The sequence below is a fragment of the Pituophis catenifer genome, unplaced genomic scaffold (genome assembly GCF_029215685.1).
Source record: "Pituophis catenifer annectens isolate HBS135680 unplaced genomic scaffold, rPitCat1.0.hap2 SCAF_6, whole genome shotgun sequence".
Lineage (NCBI taxonomy): Eukaryota > Metazoa > Chordata > Lepidosauria > Squamata > Colubridae > Pituophis > Pituophis catenifer.
The window spans coordinates 90,158,716-90,178,845 of NW_027256886.1; the positions used below are offsets into that span (position 1 = coordinate 90,158,716).

The following is a 20,130-nucleotide window of genomic DNA, read 5'->3' on the forward strand; positions in this document are numbered from 1 at the left end:
GCAGTCTACCATACAATAGACAAAACCTGGGAAGAATATTGTGATGAAAGCAAAGGATTGGGAATTTACAGAAGAATTTTTCCTATCATGGCGGAGAACTTATAGCAGGGGTCTCCAATCTTGGCAACTTTAAGACTTGTGGACTTCATCTCCCAGAATTCCTCAGCCAGCTTTGCTGAGTCCTCTCTGTGGGCACGCACGCCATCGCCAACTGCTCTTCTGGTTTCCGTTGCGCACATGCACATTGGCCAGCTGGTCTTCACAGACACCGGATCACCGGAAAACGGACTGAAAACGCCCATTAACCAGGCAGTTTTCCGGGCTCTTTTCAGGGCAGTTTTCAGGCAGTTTTCCAGCCATTTTCCGGGCAGTTTTCAGGCCTTTTTCCCGGGCCAAGAATGGCCCATAAAATGGCCCAAAATCAGCCCTGAAAACAGCCTTAAAACGGCTCAGAAAACAGCCAAGAAACAGACCTGAAAACAGCCTGAAAAACTGCCAGAAAACGGCTTGGAAAACATCCAAAAAACAGCCCTGAAAATGGCCTGAAAAACTGCCTAGAAACGGCTCATAAAACAGCCAAAAAACAATCCTGAAAACGGCCAAAAACAGGCATGTGCACACCAGCCAGCTGGTCGTCTGGTTTCCGGTGCTCTGACACATATGCACAGGCATTCTGGTTTGGGCACTCGGTGCCGAAAAGGTTCACCATCACTGCTCTAGGCACTATACAGAAATACTTATTTTATGGTTATTTTAAAGATATCAATTTCAGCAGAATGGACTTACCACCCCTTGTTGTGTACATGTTGAATTGTTTCGCACACCTAATCTAAATCCAAGACTAGCTGCTTCGAAAGCCTAGAGTAGTGTCGTCAAACAGTCCCCCGTTACCTCAGAAGAGTTCCCAGGGTGGATCTGAACAGCTTAAGCAAACTTGCACTTATTATCATTGAAAAGCTAAGTTGTGCTGAGAGTAAAAGGCAGCTTTACAAGCAAATCTTACAGGGAGAGGAGGGTGGGTGTTTCAGCTTTACATTTCAATAACTTAACATATCTGGAGGCACGAGCATGTGTGTGTATTTGTTTATTCATAATTCTGAATTGCCTTGGGATACCAAAAGTCATTCTAATTTAAGGTGATTTAACAAAATTGCTGGCCTCGCTTTTCAGAACATCCATTGATCCGTTTTTGTTATTTCAATGGGCTACCATGTGTTAAAAGAAACATAACATGCACACATGTGTACAGGTTTCATAAAGTCTATTTCATTATTTGTGGGTACCGCATCCAACAGTTAAATACATTTAAATAATGTATTATGTAGTTACTGCACTAATGCAGAATTGAGAACTAGATAGAGAACCAATTTAACTAAAACCAGCTAACAAGGAACTGCCTAAATATTCTTAATACAGCTCTTGTTCTAGGGCATCCCACTGAGGAGGGAAAAAACCCCTCCAAGTCATACTGGAATTACATTTTTAAGGCCATATTCTTCCGCTATCCCCATTTTCTGCAGCAGTTTTCTTCACGCCTTTAAGCCTCCAATTCCAGGCCAAGACCAAGTTTGTGTCCACCGGCATTGATGTTCTTCCCATCCACCAGAGCAGACAGCGTGAGCTTCACACCTGCAGAGAAAGCACAATTAAAAGCAGGTTCCATCACGTCTAACTTTCCCTTAGCAGATGATGCTGCCCAAACCTGTCAATCTACTCCTCCCCCTTCATCCTTCTAGCCTCCCTTTTTTTGGCTGGGTTTTTTTTTTCCCCCATCCCTTGCATCAGCCTGGGAGTTCCTTTCATTCATTCAAGGGGCGTCCCGAGAGAGAGAGAGAGAGAGAGCAACTTAGTATCGCTTTGAGGATACAAAAGAATTGTTTGAAAGAATGCCACCTCTTTGATTATCAATAAAATATTCTCTTGCCAACATATTTACTAAGGTCTACATGCTACTGACTGAGAACTCTGGCAGATTACCCAAAAGAATTATGACCTCAATTCATTGAAGGAGGTATCGGGGCTGTGTGACCAAAATATTTAGGAGATTCAGTGCTGGCTTCAACCCCAAAAAAGGGGAGGAGGAAAGGCCAAAAACAAAAACAAAAACAAAAAACCGCTGAAAAATGAAATGGACTCTTTATAGTTGTTTTACAAATTTCTGAGCATGAATCGGAACACTTCAAATTCTAAATGTTTTATGAATCATTTATTACAAATGTAAAAATTTGGGAAAACTCTGAAGCAATGGTATTTATCGATCTCTAGGAGGGGGATGAGCTGTTTAGAAATGGGAATATGAAATACTAATTCTTGAAAAGGCCAGAAAGACAGAAATATTTGCAATATTTTCTTTGGCCTTTTTCACAGACATAAATACTCTTGCCAATTTTTGATGCTCTGGGGCCTGGCAGGAAAAAGATCCCCCCTCCTCTGAGTCAAGAGGAAACAAGGTACTGAGCAAAGGACTTCGTCTTCTAAAAAAAAGCAAGAATCTCTAACAGAAGAAGAGTATTCCTGTCTTTACAGCTGGGGGTTCTCCTGCAGGGCAGCTTGCACAGAAATATAATGAACTAGAGCTGTAAATAAATTTCCTGTTGCATAATTTCTAGCAAATCATCTCAGATAGGCAAAATCTGGGTAGCAACAGACAACCATTTTAACACTTTTAGGTGTAAACATATAAGGACGTAGGATAGAAAGCAAAAAGGTCCTAGAAGATAAAAAATACCCTCTCTGCTGTGCCTTCACACAAGTATTGCCCACTTTCTGGTAATAAACAGCATGTCTTTTCAAATACAAGGAGACCCCTTCAAACAGATGGATCAGTTGTCTTTAAGTACAGATGCATTTAACAAACATATTAAGCCTATGTATAAGTTAACAGCTATTTCACCTCAATATTGGTTAACATCAGTGGTGGGATTCAAAATTTTTTACTACCGGTTCTATGGGCGTGGCTTGGTGGGTGTGCTGTGGCTTGGTGGGCGTGGCATGGGAAGGATACTGTAAAAACTCCATTCCCACCACACTCCAGGGGAAGGTTACTGCAAAATCCCCATTTCCTCCTGATCAGTTGGGACTTGGGAGGCAGAGAATAGATGGGGGCAGGGCCAGTCAGAGGTGGTATTTCCTGGTTCTCCGAACTACTCAAAATTTCTGTTAATGGTTCTCCAGAACTGGTCAGAACCCGCTGAAACCCACCTCTGGTTAACATCTACATCCAGTTTGTCAGAGCTTCTCAAATATAAAAATTAAGACTGTCATAGTGAAAAGTGCAGTCTTATTTTAGCATATATTTACCTGGCCTCAGGGACTGGGTGTAGCCAATTCCAATTAGACTAGAGTTGTTCACTTTTGTCTGCAAAGCAAATGACAAGCAAAGTAACATCCTTCTTTCAATTCTATCATATTTAAAGTAACCTACAGAATCCCGTCAAAGATTGAAATTTACCGTATTTGCAAGGCACACATATCACTTCACCCATATTTGCTTGTTTTAGATATATATATATATATATATATATATATATATGAATGGGGATTTGGGTATTTACATCTCATAAACTTTGAGCCAGTTAAATACCATTCTGTATCAATTCCAGCCAGTGTTATTCTTGGGTTTGTTAATAGTATAATCTGGATTGAGCCAAAACCTATTCTAGCATGTATATTCTCAGGATCCCATTCATTTCTATGGATATCTTTGTTCTTGTTTAGCAGGAGAGTGGCATGCCTCATGGTGTTTTATCAATGGGACAGTTCCATTTGGATTGAAGCATGATTCTTCCCCTATTTATAGTAACGTAAGTCATCACTGACGCTCTTGAAAGTCCTCAAGTAGGCCGACCAGCAAGCCACAAACATTCAAAGTTTCCAGGATAGAATTCCCAGGATGGAAATTTCTGCTTTTCCTCTGGCCCATGCTTATCCTGTGGTTATGGGAATGGTTTAATAGTTTTCCAAAGCAAATTTTCCAAAACAGGAAGTAGTTTGTGGCATTTAGCTCCAAATGGGCAAAGTATTCCATCCCCCCAAACTCTCATTTTACAGTTAGTAATCCGCTCTGAATGGTACAATCTAAAAATTAGCCATAGTTTTTTTTTAAATTATAAAGTCTTAGAATACACAAAGCAAACAAATGTAAGCAACAAACATCTCTTCTGCAACGTATACCCGCAAAGAAAAAGAGAGCTGAACCAAGCACAAAATAGTAGCAGATGGTTCCACTTCAACACACAGCATAACTTTTCTTTTAAAGTAGAGTTCAAATCTCTGTTCATATCCTTACTCTACCTTTCCTTAAGTCGCTAATGGCAGGAGGGATGTGGTTTATGTTTGCTATTGATTTAATAGCACACAACTAAAAAAAAAAAAAGCCAATCACCCAATGGCTCTTTGAAACAATGTGGATCAAAATAACCCTATTTGTCCCAAGAAAAGTTTAGGGGATATTGTTCTAAATTCAGGAAGAAAGCCTCCAACCTTGACTGTAGGCAGGGTGGATAAAAATCAATGATTTTTTTAAAAAAATCAAAAAAATCAGATTTTTTTTATTTAAATCGGATTTTTTTGATTTTTATCGAATTTATTTTAATAAAAAACTTTTGGGGTAAAAATCTATTGTAAGATAGTTTTCTATTTAAGATACATAAATAATTTAGTTTATTCAGCATGAAATGGAGCTTTGTTATGTCGCATGAGGCTGTATATTCTGCAACACTGGAACTATCGGTGAGTCAACAGTGGGTCAAAGGAGTAGCAGAGATGACAGTTGCTCTTTAAAAATTATGATTTAAATCGAGTTGATTTAAATCAAGCCTTTTTACTAGTGATTTAAATCGTGATTTAAATTGTGATTTAAATCAACCCGATTTAAATCAAATCCACCCTGACTGTAGGTAACCCATGCTAATGGAACAAGAGAGCCAAACTCTATAGTGTATAAAGTGACCCTGAAATTCGTCCCAACATGTGAACTACAGAAGGAAATAATAAATCCCAGATCCTCTCCTGACCCAACACTTCTGGGCCACAATCTTAGCTCTGGTTTAGGTGTATGTACAACCACTTTTGCTTCTTCTTTTGGACTCCAAGTCATAGGAGGAAAGCAGATACAATGGACTGCCAAAAAGACCAGTGCCCCTGTTTCTCCGTAAAGGGAATGGGGAATTGTATTTATGTTAAGTGTTCAACCGCACATACCCAAGGCAAAGCCTGCAGATTTCTACCAGCCTGGCTAGCTAAATTGAATGCTGTTCTCTAATTTCAGAGAGGAGACAGCCGAGATCTTGGTTTGGAAATAGTTACAAACCAGCTGCAAAACTACAAGCTGCGGTTTTAAAATGCTTCATACAGGGAGGATAAGCAGCCATAGGTTTTTGATGGCTAATCATCATGGCTGCCCCAAAATGCCTGATTCCTATATAAAACAGGAGAAAATAATTGGCACAGCTCAAAATGGAGATGCAGACATTAAAAAAGCCCCATTTCTATTGCTTGAATAGAAAAGTGTAACATAGTTTCTTACACCTTGAATTTACAATGGCAATCAGGTATGTTTAATTTATATAAATTCAAAGGATAATGATATATTTAAAGTGAGCCCACATGTCAGAAATCTCAATTCAATGCTGGCATACACCCAATACTTACCCATTAATTTAATCAGACATCAATAGACACAGAGATAAACCATATATACACACCATTCAAAAAAGACAATAAATAGCTAACAACAGAAAAACCAAAACACATCCTTCCCAGAAGCCTACACCCACATAAGTAGGGATTTATGCCAGACGATCAAACAGAAAATGCCACAATCAAGGAATCTCACCCTCACCAACACTGACAGGGTGCAAGCTATTGTATATGAACAAGGTGCAAACCCCACACTCACTAACCCTGAAGTTAGCTACTACAGGAATGAAACATATAACCAAACTCAGCACCAAGGACCCTGCTTAACTTTTAGATGTCACTTTTTTTGGTGACTGAGATTTACTAAACGTTAGAAAGATGCACAAGTGCCTTGAACATTCATGTTTGTAATCGGCATTGCTTACTGTAATTTTAGATAAATTCATGTTATTTCCACGTGACAAATATTACTCAGCAGGTTCACAGCAGAGGTAAGAGAATGAAACGAGGAACTTTGTTTTACAAAATAATCACAAATCACCCAAAGCAGATAGATCCCCACCATCACTAATCCAGCGCCAAGCCCACAGGAAAAGCCACAATCATTTGTAAAACCCCAGACACTAAATCTATCATTCAGTCCTTGGGCATTTAAAACTTTGTATTCAAGTGTCTAAAACTTACAAAGCACAGCTGGGAATTACACAAAATCAAGCACAAACCCTGGATGAGAAAGGCGTACTGGCTGCTTTACATCAGCCTGGGATCTTTTCAGTGTGAATTAAAGAGGAATCAATAAAGGAGAACATTTGCAGGTCAGGGTTGAAATGAGGTATTCCTTTAAAGAGGAATTTAGCACTGGGGTTGCAATTAGTTTACTTACAGAAATGGATGCAGTAGGATCCAGCTGGTATTTTGCTGCAATTCCAAAACGAGTGCTATTGGTACCAGATACCCAGTTAAGATTTATGGCAGTTTCAAGGTTCTCGCTGACCTTCTGATAAATGGAGCCACCAAATTCTGACCCATCATTGCTGAAAAATATTTTAGCCACAAAACGATATGATAAAACAAAACAAATTCAAGGGAAAGAGTTCCCATAATTTCCCATTTACCATAATTCTGCCCACTAAAACATGTCAGCTTTATGGGGGGAAAAAAGATACTAACAAAATCTTTCTTAAGCAGTTTATAAAAACTGTTTTGGAATATTAGTGCAGTAATGCTAGTTTCCTAGAAAGTCTATACAGGTATGTGTCAAATATAGATGTGCCAGGTTTCGCCAGAAAACCTGACCAGCATCAAAATAACTGTGCACACAAACAAATGCAAACAGGATGGGATAGAAGTACTTTCTATAGTCTACACATATGTAAACCAGAAGAAGGAAGAAGTATTTTCAAAGAAACAGCTCTGCAAACATTCATCTCATGATTATGTCAAGGCCATAGACTTGTCCAAATATGTACAAATCCATAAAATGCATAATCATGGGAATAAAGTCCAAAGACATATATAAACGAGAAATTAAATATAACAATATTTTCCTTGTACAGAAGATTATAAGATCAACCTGTTAGCTTTTTTTAAGGTAAAAATACCCTTATTTTCTATATATTTTCTTATTTCTTTGCTCTATCAAAGTAACTGAAATTGCTGTGTCCATGTTTATTTGCCCAAATATAAAGGCTTCAAACATAGTGTATAAATATATCCATCAAATGAACAGACTTATAAAATTGGGCCAGAGTAACTTAAAAATATGAAGAATTCTAGTATCATAAAAATATGCTGCAATATGCAAATACTTACTTCTTTTAGGCATGGACATTCATAAAAGCAAAATATCCATTTTAGTTTATTTCAAGGTTTGGTTACTACGACAAGGAAAGCTGCAGTTTGCTACTTAATAGAGTTAAAGTTCCAACTGCAATTTATACTCCAATTTCTTTAAAATGTGTGTCATTTCTCTTTTAAAAAAATCCAGAAGTGGTCCACCATAAAGCTTGTGTTTAAGATATAAAAACTAAAGATCCCTTGTAAAACCAAACCACACAACAGGATTTCCCATGCTTTATTTAGCTGCTCTGACTGACAGAAGAAACAGCCAGCTTCTCAGTGTTTCTGGCTAACACATGAGAACAGTGCACATGACTTAAGTCACTTAACTTACTAACTGTGTTGATCACCCTTTCTAATAGTTAATTATTCAGCAATTAATCCCCACATACTATAGGAATATTCAAGGATATCAGCTCCAGTAAACTGACCTTACTTTGGCAAGAGAGAGGTTTAATTTTCTGGCTCTCTTTGTGAATAGCAATATGGTTTAAACTTACACATTGGTATGCAATTGGAAATCTCCAGTCTTGTAACCCACAGAGAAGTTATTTCTTGTCAACTTGGATTTGGCACTATCAAAAGTCATCTGGTAACCAGCGAGCCAGCCCTCGTAACCCAAGACAACAGAACCATGGATGGCAGGTCCAGCAAAATCGAAGTCAACGTCACACCCAAGATTTATGCATTCACGCTTATAAGCAGATTTGATTTTGCCACTTTTCTTTCTGCAAAGACAAATTCTACAGTAAGATTTTTCCCGTCTGATGTACAAAATCCACATCTTATCTTTAGCAGAGAAATAATAAAAGGTCAGCTGGATCTCTTCTTCTGAGTTATGGACAAATAAGGCAGAACTACCATCAAAAAAGCAATGGTGTCAATGTCCTTAAGGGACAAGGAAGAGAAAAAAAATGTTTACTCAATGCCAGAATCTTGCTATGTCTACAGGAAAAAAATTAAAACTGAAGAGAGTTCCATCCAGTTGTCACAACCAATTGAGCAAACTGGAACAATCAAGTGATTCTACGAACAAACCTAGACAAAATTGCACATCATTTATATAATATAAAAATAAATATGCACCACTATTTCTCTGTAGAAATCAAAGCAATTCAAACAGGCTTCCTTCCTTTTTTCTTTTAAGCCAAGAAAAATGCACCACTACATTTTATACCTACTTCTAGAGAAAGGAAACTGGATATTTCAACTGGATATTTTCTGGTGTTAACGATATCAGTTATGCATGGTCGATAAGGTATCACTGTCTTGGATCAACTAGTTTCTGATATAAATTCTGTTTCCGCCTCAGAAAGCAAGTGCTAAGCCAAATAGCCACATGTTGTATGAACATGATTGTAACACTGTCATAAATAACAATCTTCCTTCTTAATCCTTTTCTCACATTGAGGTCTCCTACCTGGAATGTGTCAAGACAGAGTAAACAGAGACACTCACCCAGTGTTTGGCGAGAAAGTTGTATCAAATGTTAACTTCAAACCTTTGGCAATCTAGTTTAGGAGAGAAAAAAAGTTAGCTAGAAACTATCTGCATTTTCTCTGTAATTTCTCCTTAAATCTTTAAACACAAGTTACCTGGTCTTCAATTGCCATTTCTGTTCCCAGAGTATTGTCTGTGTTCCATTTTTCTGTGAAAGTCACACCATATTCAGCCCACTTGTATTTGGTCTCCAAGCTTCCATTCACTTTCCCTGTATCTGTGTTTGATGAACCAGATGTTGCGAATTCCTAGCAAAGCAAGAGAAACATATTTTATCAAGAGTTTGATTCAATCCCATTTTATTTCAGCATCTTTTATTACAATTTAGTAACCAATTTGGAAAAATAGAGTACTCTATACTCATTTATGTTAAAAGGTCACTGGTGCATACTTTATAAAAACCTCAAATACTCCTGTCAAATGTAGAGCAGAAAATAGCCGGGACGGGACCAAGGAGTCATGACTCTAAACCAGAGTTCGGCAGTCCAAGAATGAGCTAAGTAAAATCACATACCTCCATGCTACATTTTTAACCGGTAATCTCTGGTTCATGTTTGAAATAAAATGTGATGTATTTTTCCCTACTTTTAAAAACAATGGTAATTTCTGGTCCGTATATGTAATATAACGCTATTTGTTTCTTCCAACAGAACTGTGGACAAATATCAGAAGTTTCTGAGGACATAGGCAACATGTAGGCTTAAAGCTTGTGCAAGCTCTTTCTTATAAAAAGCGTTACTGTACATCTGAATAGTCATTGAATAGAAGCTCAATTACATGGGGCCCAAGTTAAGATTTATAATAGTAGAAATCAGTAACGATAAACATCCTGGCTTAAATTAAGATTCTCTCCCAACCATGAATCGGAAAATAAGAAAAATGTTCCATAATCTATTACTGGATTGCTCTAATGGCAATCCAATTTGTGCTAAAAGCAATGCAGCTCATCTTCCAGATTTGTGAATGTTATTTCAAATTATGACTAGCTTTAATTTGCCCCATTAGGATACCATTCAACTAAGATTAGTGCAGACCGGGAAAGAATGAGATGAGATCCACAAAGGAGGAAAAGAAATGGACCCAGAGCACACTTTCTGACATGACAGCACATGTCAAGTAACATTATCTTTCCCTTTCACTTCCATTTATCTGGATTGTCTCACTCTAAAGGAAAATTGGGTGGGGTGGGGTGGGAGAAGCAACAGAATACCCCGGGGAACCAATTTTAGTCCCTCGTATTCCTAGAGGTTTCTTGAAAGCCGCTTCTCATGTTTAAATACTTCTGTCTAGGATTCAAGTATCCCCTTTCAGGATAAAAGATAAATCCGTTTACAGCTTAGCCATTATTATTTACTATTACTTAAGTACTTACCACTCCACTTGTGGATTTAGTTTTCACATCCAATTTCACCAGGCCAAAACCTTGACAAAATAAAACTGAAGTTAATACACCGATCTTTCAAATAATTAATACCATAGCCAAGTATTAACCTTAGAAATTTCAGAATAGTCACTACTGCCATTGTAATGAAGCTCTGATCTTTAGAATTGTACACAGAAACGCAAACACACATTCTAACCAATAAACAGAAGATTTAAGATACTCGATATCCTATTTTTTTTCAACTCCAAAACTCCTTCCAATGTAGCTAAGGGAATAAGCACTTAACTGCTATTTGTTTTTGAATTGGCAGACACATCTAGAGTTTTAAAAGCGTTATCACTGGCACTTGTAAAATGGCTGCAGAAGTTGTGGCTAGGCACAAACTAATTTACAAGGAACTTGATGCATTATAAAACTCTCCCTACTATTATAGCTTAAAGTTGTCTTTTTTTAATTGGGTAGCATACCCAGTTATATGTTTTAAGGATGCCTGTGGGCCCTCCACAATATATATATATTACGTACACTGTATATTGGTAGCATGCACCTTTCCATTTATATATTTTAAATTAATTTTAAAGCAAAACAGATGGAAGTGAGGATCCTGGCAAACATTGAGGAAAGTTTTCATGGGAATCAGATTACTTAATTCTTCACTACCTGCTGACAGCTCCCCTGTATAGGCCTGCTAACATGCAGATGCAAATGCTTTTAATAGCACAGTGAAGACAGCTGTCTCCATATTGCATCATTAAAAACACTTCCATTTGACAACAGATGTATATAAGCTCTACCCACAAAAAAAGTTCCTCTAGGGCTCAATGATATTTGGAGATTTCTTAATCTTCCTCTCTTCTGTCAGGCTAAACATGTCATTCACATAGAGATCTTTCAACATTAGAAATCTCAATACCAGTTTTTTTAAAAAGAGAAACAGATCAGTTTTCCACTCTCCATGTACCACTTACAACATTATATTCAGGCAAATAAATCAGGTTTAGTTCTTATTTGTTAAGTCATTGTGACATACAGCGGCTGTAGAGTGCAATGAACTGAAAAATTCAAGTTTGATCTTCTGTCAAATGGTATTCAGATCTCAAATGTTACTCTTTCCTGTAACCAGATAACTGGCATCTTCCTCACACATTACAAGTGCCAAGAAAAACTGATGCCACTTTGATTACTTCCACTTGGCAGTACAGGTCACTAACCTGAACTTCAAGAACCTCGCCCCTCTCCTCCTCCAGTCTTAAATTGGCCACAGAACTATCACTCTACTATACCAGGGGTCCCCAACCTCTGGGCTGCAGCCCACTAATGGACCGTGAGTGGTTTGCAACCAAGCTGTGAAAACAGTGGGCGAGCACGCATGCATGCAGGTTCCATTTGCGTGAGCGACGGGGGTGTGGGTGTACTGGCCACTCGCACAACAATCCCCTCCGCCACCCCCACCCCCGGGTCAGTCTATAAGGCTGGAAAGGTTGGGGAACTCTGTGCTACACAAATTACATATATTCTTTTTCAGAGCCTATCCCTATATTTCAGGGGGAACAGGCAACCTATTAGTGGCCACAGGCTATATATAATATTTTGAGGAAGCTGGTGGCCATAGTGGGTTGATTTTTTAAAAAAAACTTTCCTTAGTTTTGACACTCTTTGGAGAACTTTTTATTTTATTAACTTTAAAATGCTAGCCCACTGCAGTGTTTACATTCATTTTTATCTATTTACGCCTTCAAATGGGGAGAACCCACGATATCTATTTCTAGTAAAAGGGATTAAAGCAGGCTCTAGGGCAGGGATGGCTAACCTTTTTGCCGTCGCGTGCCAAAAGCGGTGGGGAGTGCGGGGGTTGAGTGCGCGTGTGCCCACACCCATAATTCAATGTGCCAGTGCATGCACGCGCAAACCCCCCCCCCCCGCGCTCCCACCACTTTTGGCCCATGATGGCACGGTGGGCCTGGTAGGCCTGTTTTTTGCCCTCCCCAGGCTCCAGAGGCTTTCTAGGAGCCTGGGGAAGGCCAAAACGGCCTTCTCCACCCCCCTGGAGGCCAGAAACGGCCCGTTTCCTGATTTCCGGTGGGCCCGAAAGGCCCAAAAATCAGCTGGCTGGCGTACACATGCACACTGGAGCTAAGCTAGGGCAACCCTCACGTGCCCACAGATATGGCTCCGCGTGCCACCTGTGGCACGCGTGCCACAGGTTCGCCATCCTGGCTCTAGGAGTTACCCATAGTTTGGGCCTTTGGGTTCCTAACCCCAACTATGTGTGAAAATCTAAAACACTAATAATTGCTGGTGTATGCAAAATCTTTTCAGGAATGAATGTTCCATAAAACTCTTAGTATGTTGTTTTCCCCTGGACCATGGCAAAACTCTACAAATCACTTTATTAAAATTGCCAGGCTGGTATTGTCCAAAAGAGAAATCCAACATCCCAGTTTTTCAGAACATTAAATCGCTACAATGTTAGGTTTTCTACAACCCCATTGGTTGACTATTACAATCAAAATAATTTCTATTTTCTTCTGCACAGAACTTCACTATTCTAAGAATAGCAAATCTTATTTTGAAGTAAAAGGCAAAATTAAAAAAAAGCACCAATCTTTATCCAAAACATCTTGAGCACATCAGTTATGAAAATTCAGTAGCAACTACAGGAAAAAAGAACTGAGTAATATGGATGAGGGTTTATTGGCAACAACAGCATAAAAACCAGACAATTCTCTATTCAAATATTCTTCATATACAAATATGCATACCAAATCCTTTGTTGAAGATGTCTCGGGCAGACTTGCCAAGGTCCGCATAGGCTGGTGGAATAGCCATTGGCGCTATGGAAACACAGTAATGAACAGGTTAGTACTGCAAAAAAGAGAACAGGCAGGACAATTATTTGTATGCTAATTCACAAACATGTGTCTACATATTTTAAAAAGAAAATTGGTTTCGGATGCAGCAAAATGGCTTTGTTAGTAATCCAGCATCCTCTATTTTTCACTACTAGGAACTACAGATTAAGATATTCAGACCAACATCCCGGATAATCAAGCTATACTTTTCCAGACCAATATGTCTGGGCATTGTTTTCAACTGCAAAGAAAGATATGTTTAGTTGGCTGAAGTTTTTTCCAGATCTTGCTAACAAATGCAGATTTATCCACATAATACCAGTGAAATCCAATATCCTCTTGACTTACAAAGTTTGCATAGTAAGAAATCTGCTTATCCACTCATGAATCTGAGAAGCAATAAAGAATATTCAAATCATGGGCAAAGAAATTAGCTGCAATCTTATTAAACTTGCAACAGAAGTCTAATGTTATGTTTGGGATGCATTTGTTTTAAGTACACATCTGTTCTTCAAATTCTAAAATGCAGATATTAAATCATTACTTCCCCACTTGATTTTATGCACATCATTTATTTTTAAGCACAATAACTTAAAATCAAACCAATTACTTTCTACTGTGCAACTAATAAGATTACACACAAATCAGCAAATTTTCTATTCCACAAGGAGTTTAAAATTCAATCAATGTTTTTTTTTTTTTAATTTGATTCATATGCCGCCCTTCTCCGGAGACTCAAGGCGGCTTACAATGTGCTCAGCAATAGCCTTCATCCTTTTGTATATTTATACAAAGTCAGCTTATTGCCCCCACAACTGGGTCCTCAATTTACCTACCTTAGAAAGGATGGAAGGCTGAGTCAACCTTAAGCCTGGCGAGATTCGAACCTGCAGTAATTGCAGGCAGCTGGTCTTAATAACCACTGTACTACCAAGGCTCTATCAAGGTTTTGATTGATGCACGTTTCAATAGAAGAGAATATCTGCAACTCATGGTTGAACTATGGGGTCCTTAGTGCTCTCTCAGCTTGGTTGATTTCTTGAGCATTTCATTACCCAACTAGGTAACATCATCAGTGAGAGCTAGCACTAATGATGTTACCTACTTGGGTAATGAAATGCTCAAGAAATCAACCAAGCTCAAAGAGCATCAAGGATCCCACTGATACAAGTTTAGAACAAATCATCCTCCAAATTCCAAGGACATAAAATACTTTGTCCTCCAGTTCCCAAAGGCCTAAAACCAATTTAAATTCAAAGACTTTCAGTTTAAATTCCAAAAGTACTTTGGAGCACCTTGGACTGGGGATATAGCTCCTGCCCACAACTTTTTAAAGTAGCCACATCTTCTTTAAGAATAATGTAATTGTGGAAAGCAGCCATGCAATCCCAGAAAAAAAACCACTTTTTAATGAATGGCAGACAGGTATAATATTTATGTTCCTGCACTCTCCAAAGCACTTTTTTTGAACTATTTCCAAATCAACATATAGCCCTACAAATAATTTTGTGACATAACAATTCAACCTATACAACCACCTAGCAGTATTTATATTTTCTAGCAAGTACTATAAAAATATTGGTTCTATTTCCACATTTAAATGGAATGCATTTTCATATCCTAATTTTGTTTCTTAGGAGACAGAAACTAAACAATGGCTTCAATAACCTTAAGGGTAACTCCTGACCAGCACCTTCCAGTCACAAATGAAAAGGTACTTTCTTTTCTCTTTGCCTTTCTGTCACCATCCTGAAATGTTTCAAGTTTCAGAATTGTTCACTGGTTTATAAAAATGTATATTTGCAAGCAAAAAAGCACAATCTGCCCAATTAAATTGTAATTGTAATTATAAAGGAATTAGAGAAGCAGCTGTACTTCCCTATTTTGAATATGTATTACTTCTAGAAACAGAAAATTAAGAGAAAATCCATTTAGAAACCTCACATCTAAGCCCAAAGGCTAGGAAATGTAATTAAAACTTAATTTAGTTAAATTGCATAATTGTGTTCCACCTTTCCTTGAAGTTCTTTTTAACATCTCCACCTCATCTTAAAGTGCTCATAAAGAATTGTTAGAAAAGTTCGCAAGTATCTACAACTTTAAATATTAAAATAGATCATACTGAGGAACAGACTTTACAGAAAATTCCTTTAAAGTACTCATTTAAGATGGGTCTAGATTTGTTTTGAGTAACTAAATTAAACTAAGAATTATCCCTCTATTAGATATTAGTCTTTCCTCCAAACCTCAATATAGCTTATAAAATGATTAGTTAAAATGGTTACTTCAACATCCTTCCAATAACTCTCCCTACTTACGTCTTGGTGGGCGCTGACATGGTTGGTTAAAATTCATAGCTATTTAGTCCAATTTACAGTATCTACAAAATGGGGAAGGGGGAGATTACAGCAAAATTAAGGTTAGTCTCTCTTACAGATCATTTCAACAGTTGCATTGCTTAAAAAAAAAACTTTCATTGTCACAATTGAAAATATTTGTGTAACTCTTTATAAACCAAGCACCCCTTTGTTTGGGGAACCTGCCTCAGCCCTGTGCAGAAATCAAGAGACTGTCTTAGCTTCATGTATATACAGGTAGTCCTTGATTTACCACAGCTCACTTAGTGACCGTTCAAAGTGACAATGGCACTGAAGAAAGTGACTTATGACCATTTTCCACACTTACTTTTGCAGCATCCCTATGGCCACGTGATCAAAATTCAGACACTTGGCAACCGGTTACTTATGACCTTGCCGTGTCCCAAGGTCACCTGACCCTCTTTTGCGACTTTTTGACCAGCAAAATCAATGGGAAAGGCAGATTCACTTAACAACTGTGTTATTAGCTTCTCAATGCAATGATTCACTTAACAACCGCAAGAAAGGTGGCAAAAGGTGGCAAAACTCACTTAACAAATGTCTTGCCCTAGCCACAGAAATACTGGGCTCAATTGTGGTCACAAGTCAAGGACTATCTGTCTTTTATGTTTTTTCAGTAGGAATAAAATACAGAACAGAGTAACAACAAAATGTGTATAGAAAAGGGGGGGGGGGTTTCCCCCAAACATCCAACATTAAACACACACACACACACACACACACACACACACACACATGCATGCGATTAAAAGACTGGGGACACAGCCCTCCCTGTGGCCATTTTGCAGGCGGCCACCCACCCCACCCTCCTCCCTAGCAAACTCCCGCCTGGACGGAAGAAAGAAAGGAAGGGGACTCGGAAGGAAGGAAAGGGGCTTGGCTACTCCTAGGCCAAAAACAGAAGCCACAGAAAAGGGCAAGGGGGGGGCACAAGGCAAAGCAACCCTTGGCTGGCAACCCTTAAAATAATAATATAAAATAAATATAAATTTGATAAACATATAATAAATATAATAGAAAATAATAAGAGATAAGAGATAAGGGAGTGGGATGCCCATTAAATGGCTAGCATGAAATGTTGTCACCCAGGTTATTATTTTTCTTTTCTTTCTTTCGTATTGTGCTTTTTATATCCTTCTGCTGTGCAAGTAGGCGGCAATGTAAATTTTCTAAAAGAAATAGATTATATATACACTGCTCAAAAAAATAAAGGGAAGACAAGCAGAAGACATCCGAGATCTGAATGAATGAAATAGCCTTATTAAATACTTTGTTCGTTACATACAGTAGTTTTGTGTTCCCTTTAATTGTTTGAGCAGTGTATAAACTACTGTATGTAACGAACAAAGTATTTAATAAGGATATTTCATTCATTCAGATCTTGGATGTCTTCTGCTTGTCTTCCCTTTATTTTTTTGAGGAGTGTATATAAAAGAAGTTGTGTGTGTGTATAATATATATATATATGTGTGTGTACAGTTAATATCTCGGGAAGAAACCCGAGATATTAACTGTACACACATATATACCTGTGAAAACTTACATACATACATATATATAAAATATATACAAAGTACATATATATAAAGTGTGTGTGTGTGTGTGTGTATATATACACACACACACACTAATATTAATGAGGATGAGTTTAATAGCGAAGCCCAGCCAACCCGGGCAGGGGAATGGAGGAGGCGCGGGCCAGGCCAGTATCCCAAATCCTCAGCGATACTGCCTGCCGTGCCCCCCACCCCACCCACCCAAAATAGAGGCGGGAGCCCCCCAGCCCCGTCCACTTTCCTCCCCCTCCCCCACCCGCGAGGGCAGCCACGCGGAAGCCACGCGAGGCAACGCCCCAGGGAACCGCCTCGCTCTCCCCTCTTTCCGCCCCCCCGCCTCTCCAGGGCCCCGCGGTTCGTTTCTCTCTCCCACTCCCACCCCCGAGGCTTTGTGAGGCGGCCTCCTCCGCCTCACAAAGGGGGGGGGGTGTCACGTTCCGGGCGGTTCCAGCCCTCCGACCGGTTGCCCTTCCCCTCCCCCCACCCGCCCCTCACACGCCACCCACCCCAAGGCGTGGAAGTACGGGGAGGGGGGGGAAGGGCGGCCTGGCCCACTCCTCAGGGCTGGTTTTTTTTTTTTCCAGGAGGGGCCGGAGAGTCTTCGGGGGGAGCCGCCGCCGCCGCGCCGCGAAATGTCACGAGAAGGCCCCCCCCACCACGTCCCCGCGCCGTTACCGTGGCAACGGCGAGGCCCGGCGCCCCTGCCGGCCTCATACCTGTCTGGGCAGGGAAAGGGCGAGGAGGGAGCCTCTCTCTCTCTCTCTCTCTCTCTCTCTCTCTCTCTCTCAGCCAGGCGCGCGCGCACCGCTGCCGCTTCCACTCGAAGGCCGCGCTGGAGGGCGAAGTGAAGGAGACGCCGCGCGCTCGCCAGCCGCGGGCCAAGACCCCCCGCAAAACGACGAACAAGGGGCTGCCCCGAGTCCCGCCGGATAAAATCCTCCTCTTCCCGCGCCTCCCGGTTTGCCTCGCCGCCCTTTCCGTGAAGACGCGAGCTTATCGAAAGAAGGAAGGAGTCGAGAGCCCACTCAGCCGGAGGAGAAAAAGCAGAAAGCGAGCGGAGGGAGAGGCCTCGTTCAATCAGGCACCGGTTTAGACAGCCCCGGCTGGGAAGCGAGGGAGAGGGCGGGGCTCTGAGGAAAGAAAGCGGGAGGGATGGGGGGGGAAGAGAAAGTGGTCTGGGCGAGTCAGGAGCCGATGCGCATGCGCTGGCAAGTGGTGGTGGTGGTGGGAAACAGGTGGTGCGGGGACGTGCGATTTGCTAAGCGCTTTGTGGCGTGTGTGGTTTTTTTTTTTTTTAAATGTATATAAAAAAGGCTGGATTTCATTATCGCGCGACATGCATCGTGATGTTTCGTGATTCTGAATATTTGTTCTTGCAGTTGCAGTGAAATGCACGGGGGGGAAAGAAAAAGGACGGTTAAAAAAGGCAGGTTTATACAGCCAGAGCCCTGTAATGTTGCCTTAGGGATGAGGTTGCAAAATAAATAAATAAATAAATAAAAATCCACAAAAAATGCAGGTGTGTCCATTCAGTGCTGGAAAAAAAATGCAAAGCCTCCCTCCCACCCCCAGAAGCACGAGATTGAAATGAAAGGGCCGTGCAAGCTGTTAGATACCCTCCTAGAGACTGACATGCCTTCTGTCAGGTGTGGGAGAGAGTCAAAATCTGCAAGATAAGAGGCATTGTCATGCAAACAAAGCCCCCAATCCCCTATTTTTATATATGTATAGGAGGCTTTTGCTTGTACAAACAGGCTGTGGCTTCAAACCATGATGCACATGCATTCCTTTGCAGATTTTGGCACTCCCTGCGGAATCCACTGCCTCCAGGAAAGGCTGGATTTTGTCTTAGAGTGTGTGGAAGGCGAGCTAATGGAGGAACACAGTTGCAGAAGTCATTGCAGTGCCAAAAGGTATATGGGAAAAGACTGGCATATTTGCAAGCTGGACACACCCTCAAGGCTCAGCAAGAGAGGCTGGGTATCAGCCTGGTTCCCAGGCACCCTGGGCCAAGAGCCACATGATCAGCAACAGGAGACACAGACATGAGAAGCAAGCAAAAGGCAAAATTTTCTTGGTAAAACCGAAGTGGAAAGAATTGGACAATGAACCGCAAGGTATTCTACCACCTCCAAGTGTTAAAAACAAGAGACAGGTGTCATTTCTGCAGGTCTGCAGAGAAACCTAGGTTATGCAAAGCAGCCACGAATGGCTTTAACCTGTACTTCAAGGATGAAGAGTGTCACAAGAGCACATCTGAATGCAATCTTTTGCGGAATCGTTGCATTCATTCGACTTGGATCCATATGCAACGACAGCCGTGGTGGGATTCAAATAATTTAATAATTGGTTCTCTGCCCTAATGACTGGGTGAGTGGGTGGGCATGGCCATGGCAGGCGTGGCCAGGGTGTGTGACAGGTAGCACTCAGTCTCCTGCACCCCCCTGGGTTGCAGGGCGGGATGACGCATCGCCCTCCTGTGCCCCGTTTTGGTCCTAATAGGTCTCCCTGAAGCCTTCCAGGAGCGAAAATGAGCTGCAGTGGAGTGCCACCCCCCCCACCGCGCCTCATTTTGGTCCTAGGAGGCCTCCCTGGGAGCCAAAATGGGGCGCGTGGGAACTCCTGAAATGGGCGGGGCCAGCCAGCAATTTAATTACCGGTTCTTCTGAACCAGCCCGAACCGGCTGAATCCCACCACTGACAGGCTCTCAAAAGAGTAATGGAATGTAGCCAGGTGGAACCCCCAGGGGAGAGGGGCTATATTCCATAGGATTATGAGGCAACTCAGCCCAGATATTATGTGAGAGAAAGAGGGGGAAGGCAGCCCCTACCTAATAGTTTACAAAATGTATGGCAAGGCAGATAGCGGAGTTCTCAGCCTGGCAAAATTTTGTCTGTAGCTGCAAAATAATACAGAACTCCGCTTGGAAGAATTGTTGTGTATCATTCTTGGTTTGGGGCCTGAAACAAAGGAGCTTACA

General features: G+C 40.7%; 1 protein-coding gene across 1 annotated transcript; it reads right to left on the reverse strand.

The window, feature by feature from the left end:
• Positions 1 to 1,067: 1,067 nt before the first annotated feature.
• VDAC2 (voltage dependent anion channel 2) lies at positions 1,068 to 18,019 on the reverse strand. The gene is made up of 10 exons (XM_070946209.1): positions 17,866 to 18,019; positions 15,534 to 15,595; positions 13,126 to 13,197; positions 10,352 to 10,401; positions 9,075 to 9,227; positions 8,938 to 8,990; positions 7,980 to 8,207; positions 6,524 to 6,674; positions 3,301 to 3,358; positions 1,068 to 1,629 (listed from the first exon to the last, which is right to left on the reverse strand). Exons 2-10 carry the CDS (start codon positions 15,568 to 15,570, stop codon positions 1,538 to 1,540), a joined length of 894 nt encoding a protein of 297 aa, XP_070802310.1. The 5' UTR covers positions 15,571 to 15,595; positions 17,866 to 18,019; the 3' UTR covers positions 1,068 to 1,537.
• Between the last annotated feature and the right edge of the window lie 2,111 nt (positions 18,020 to 20,130).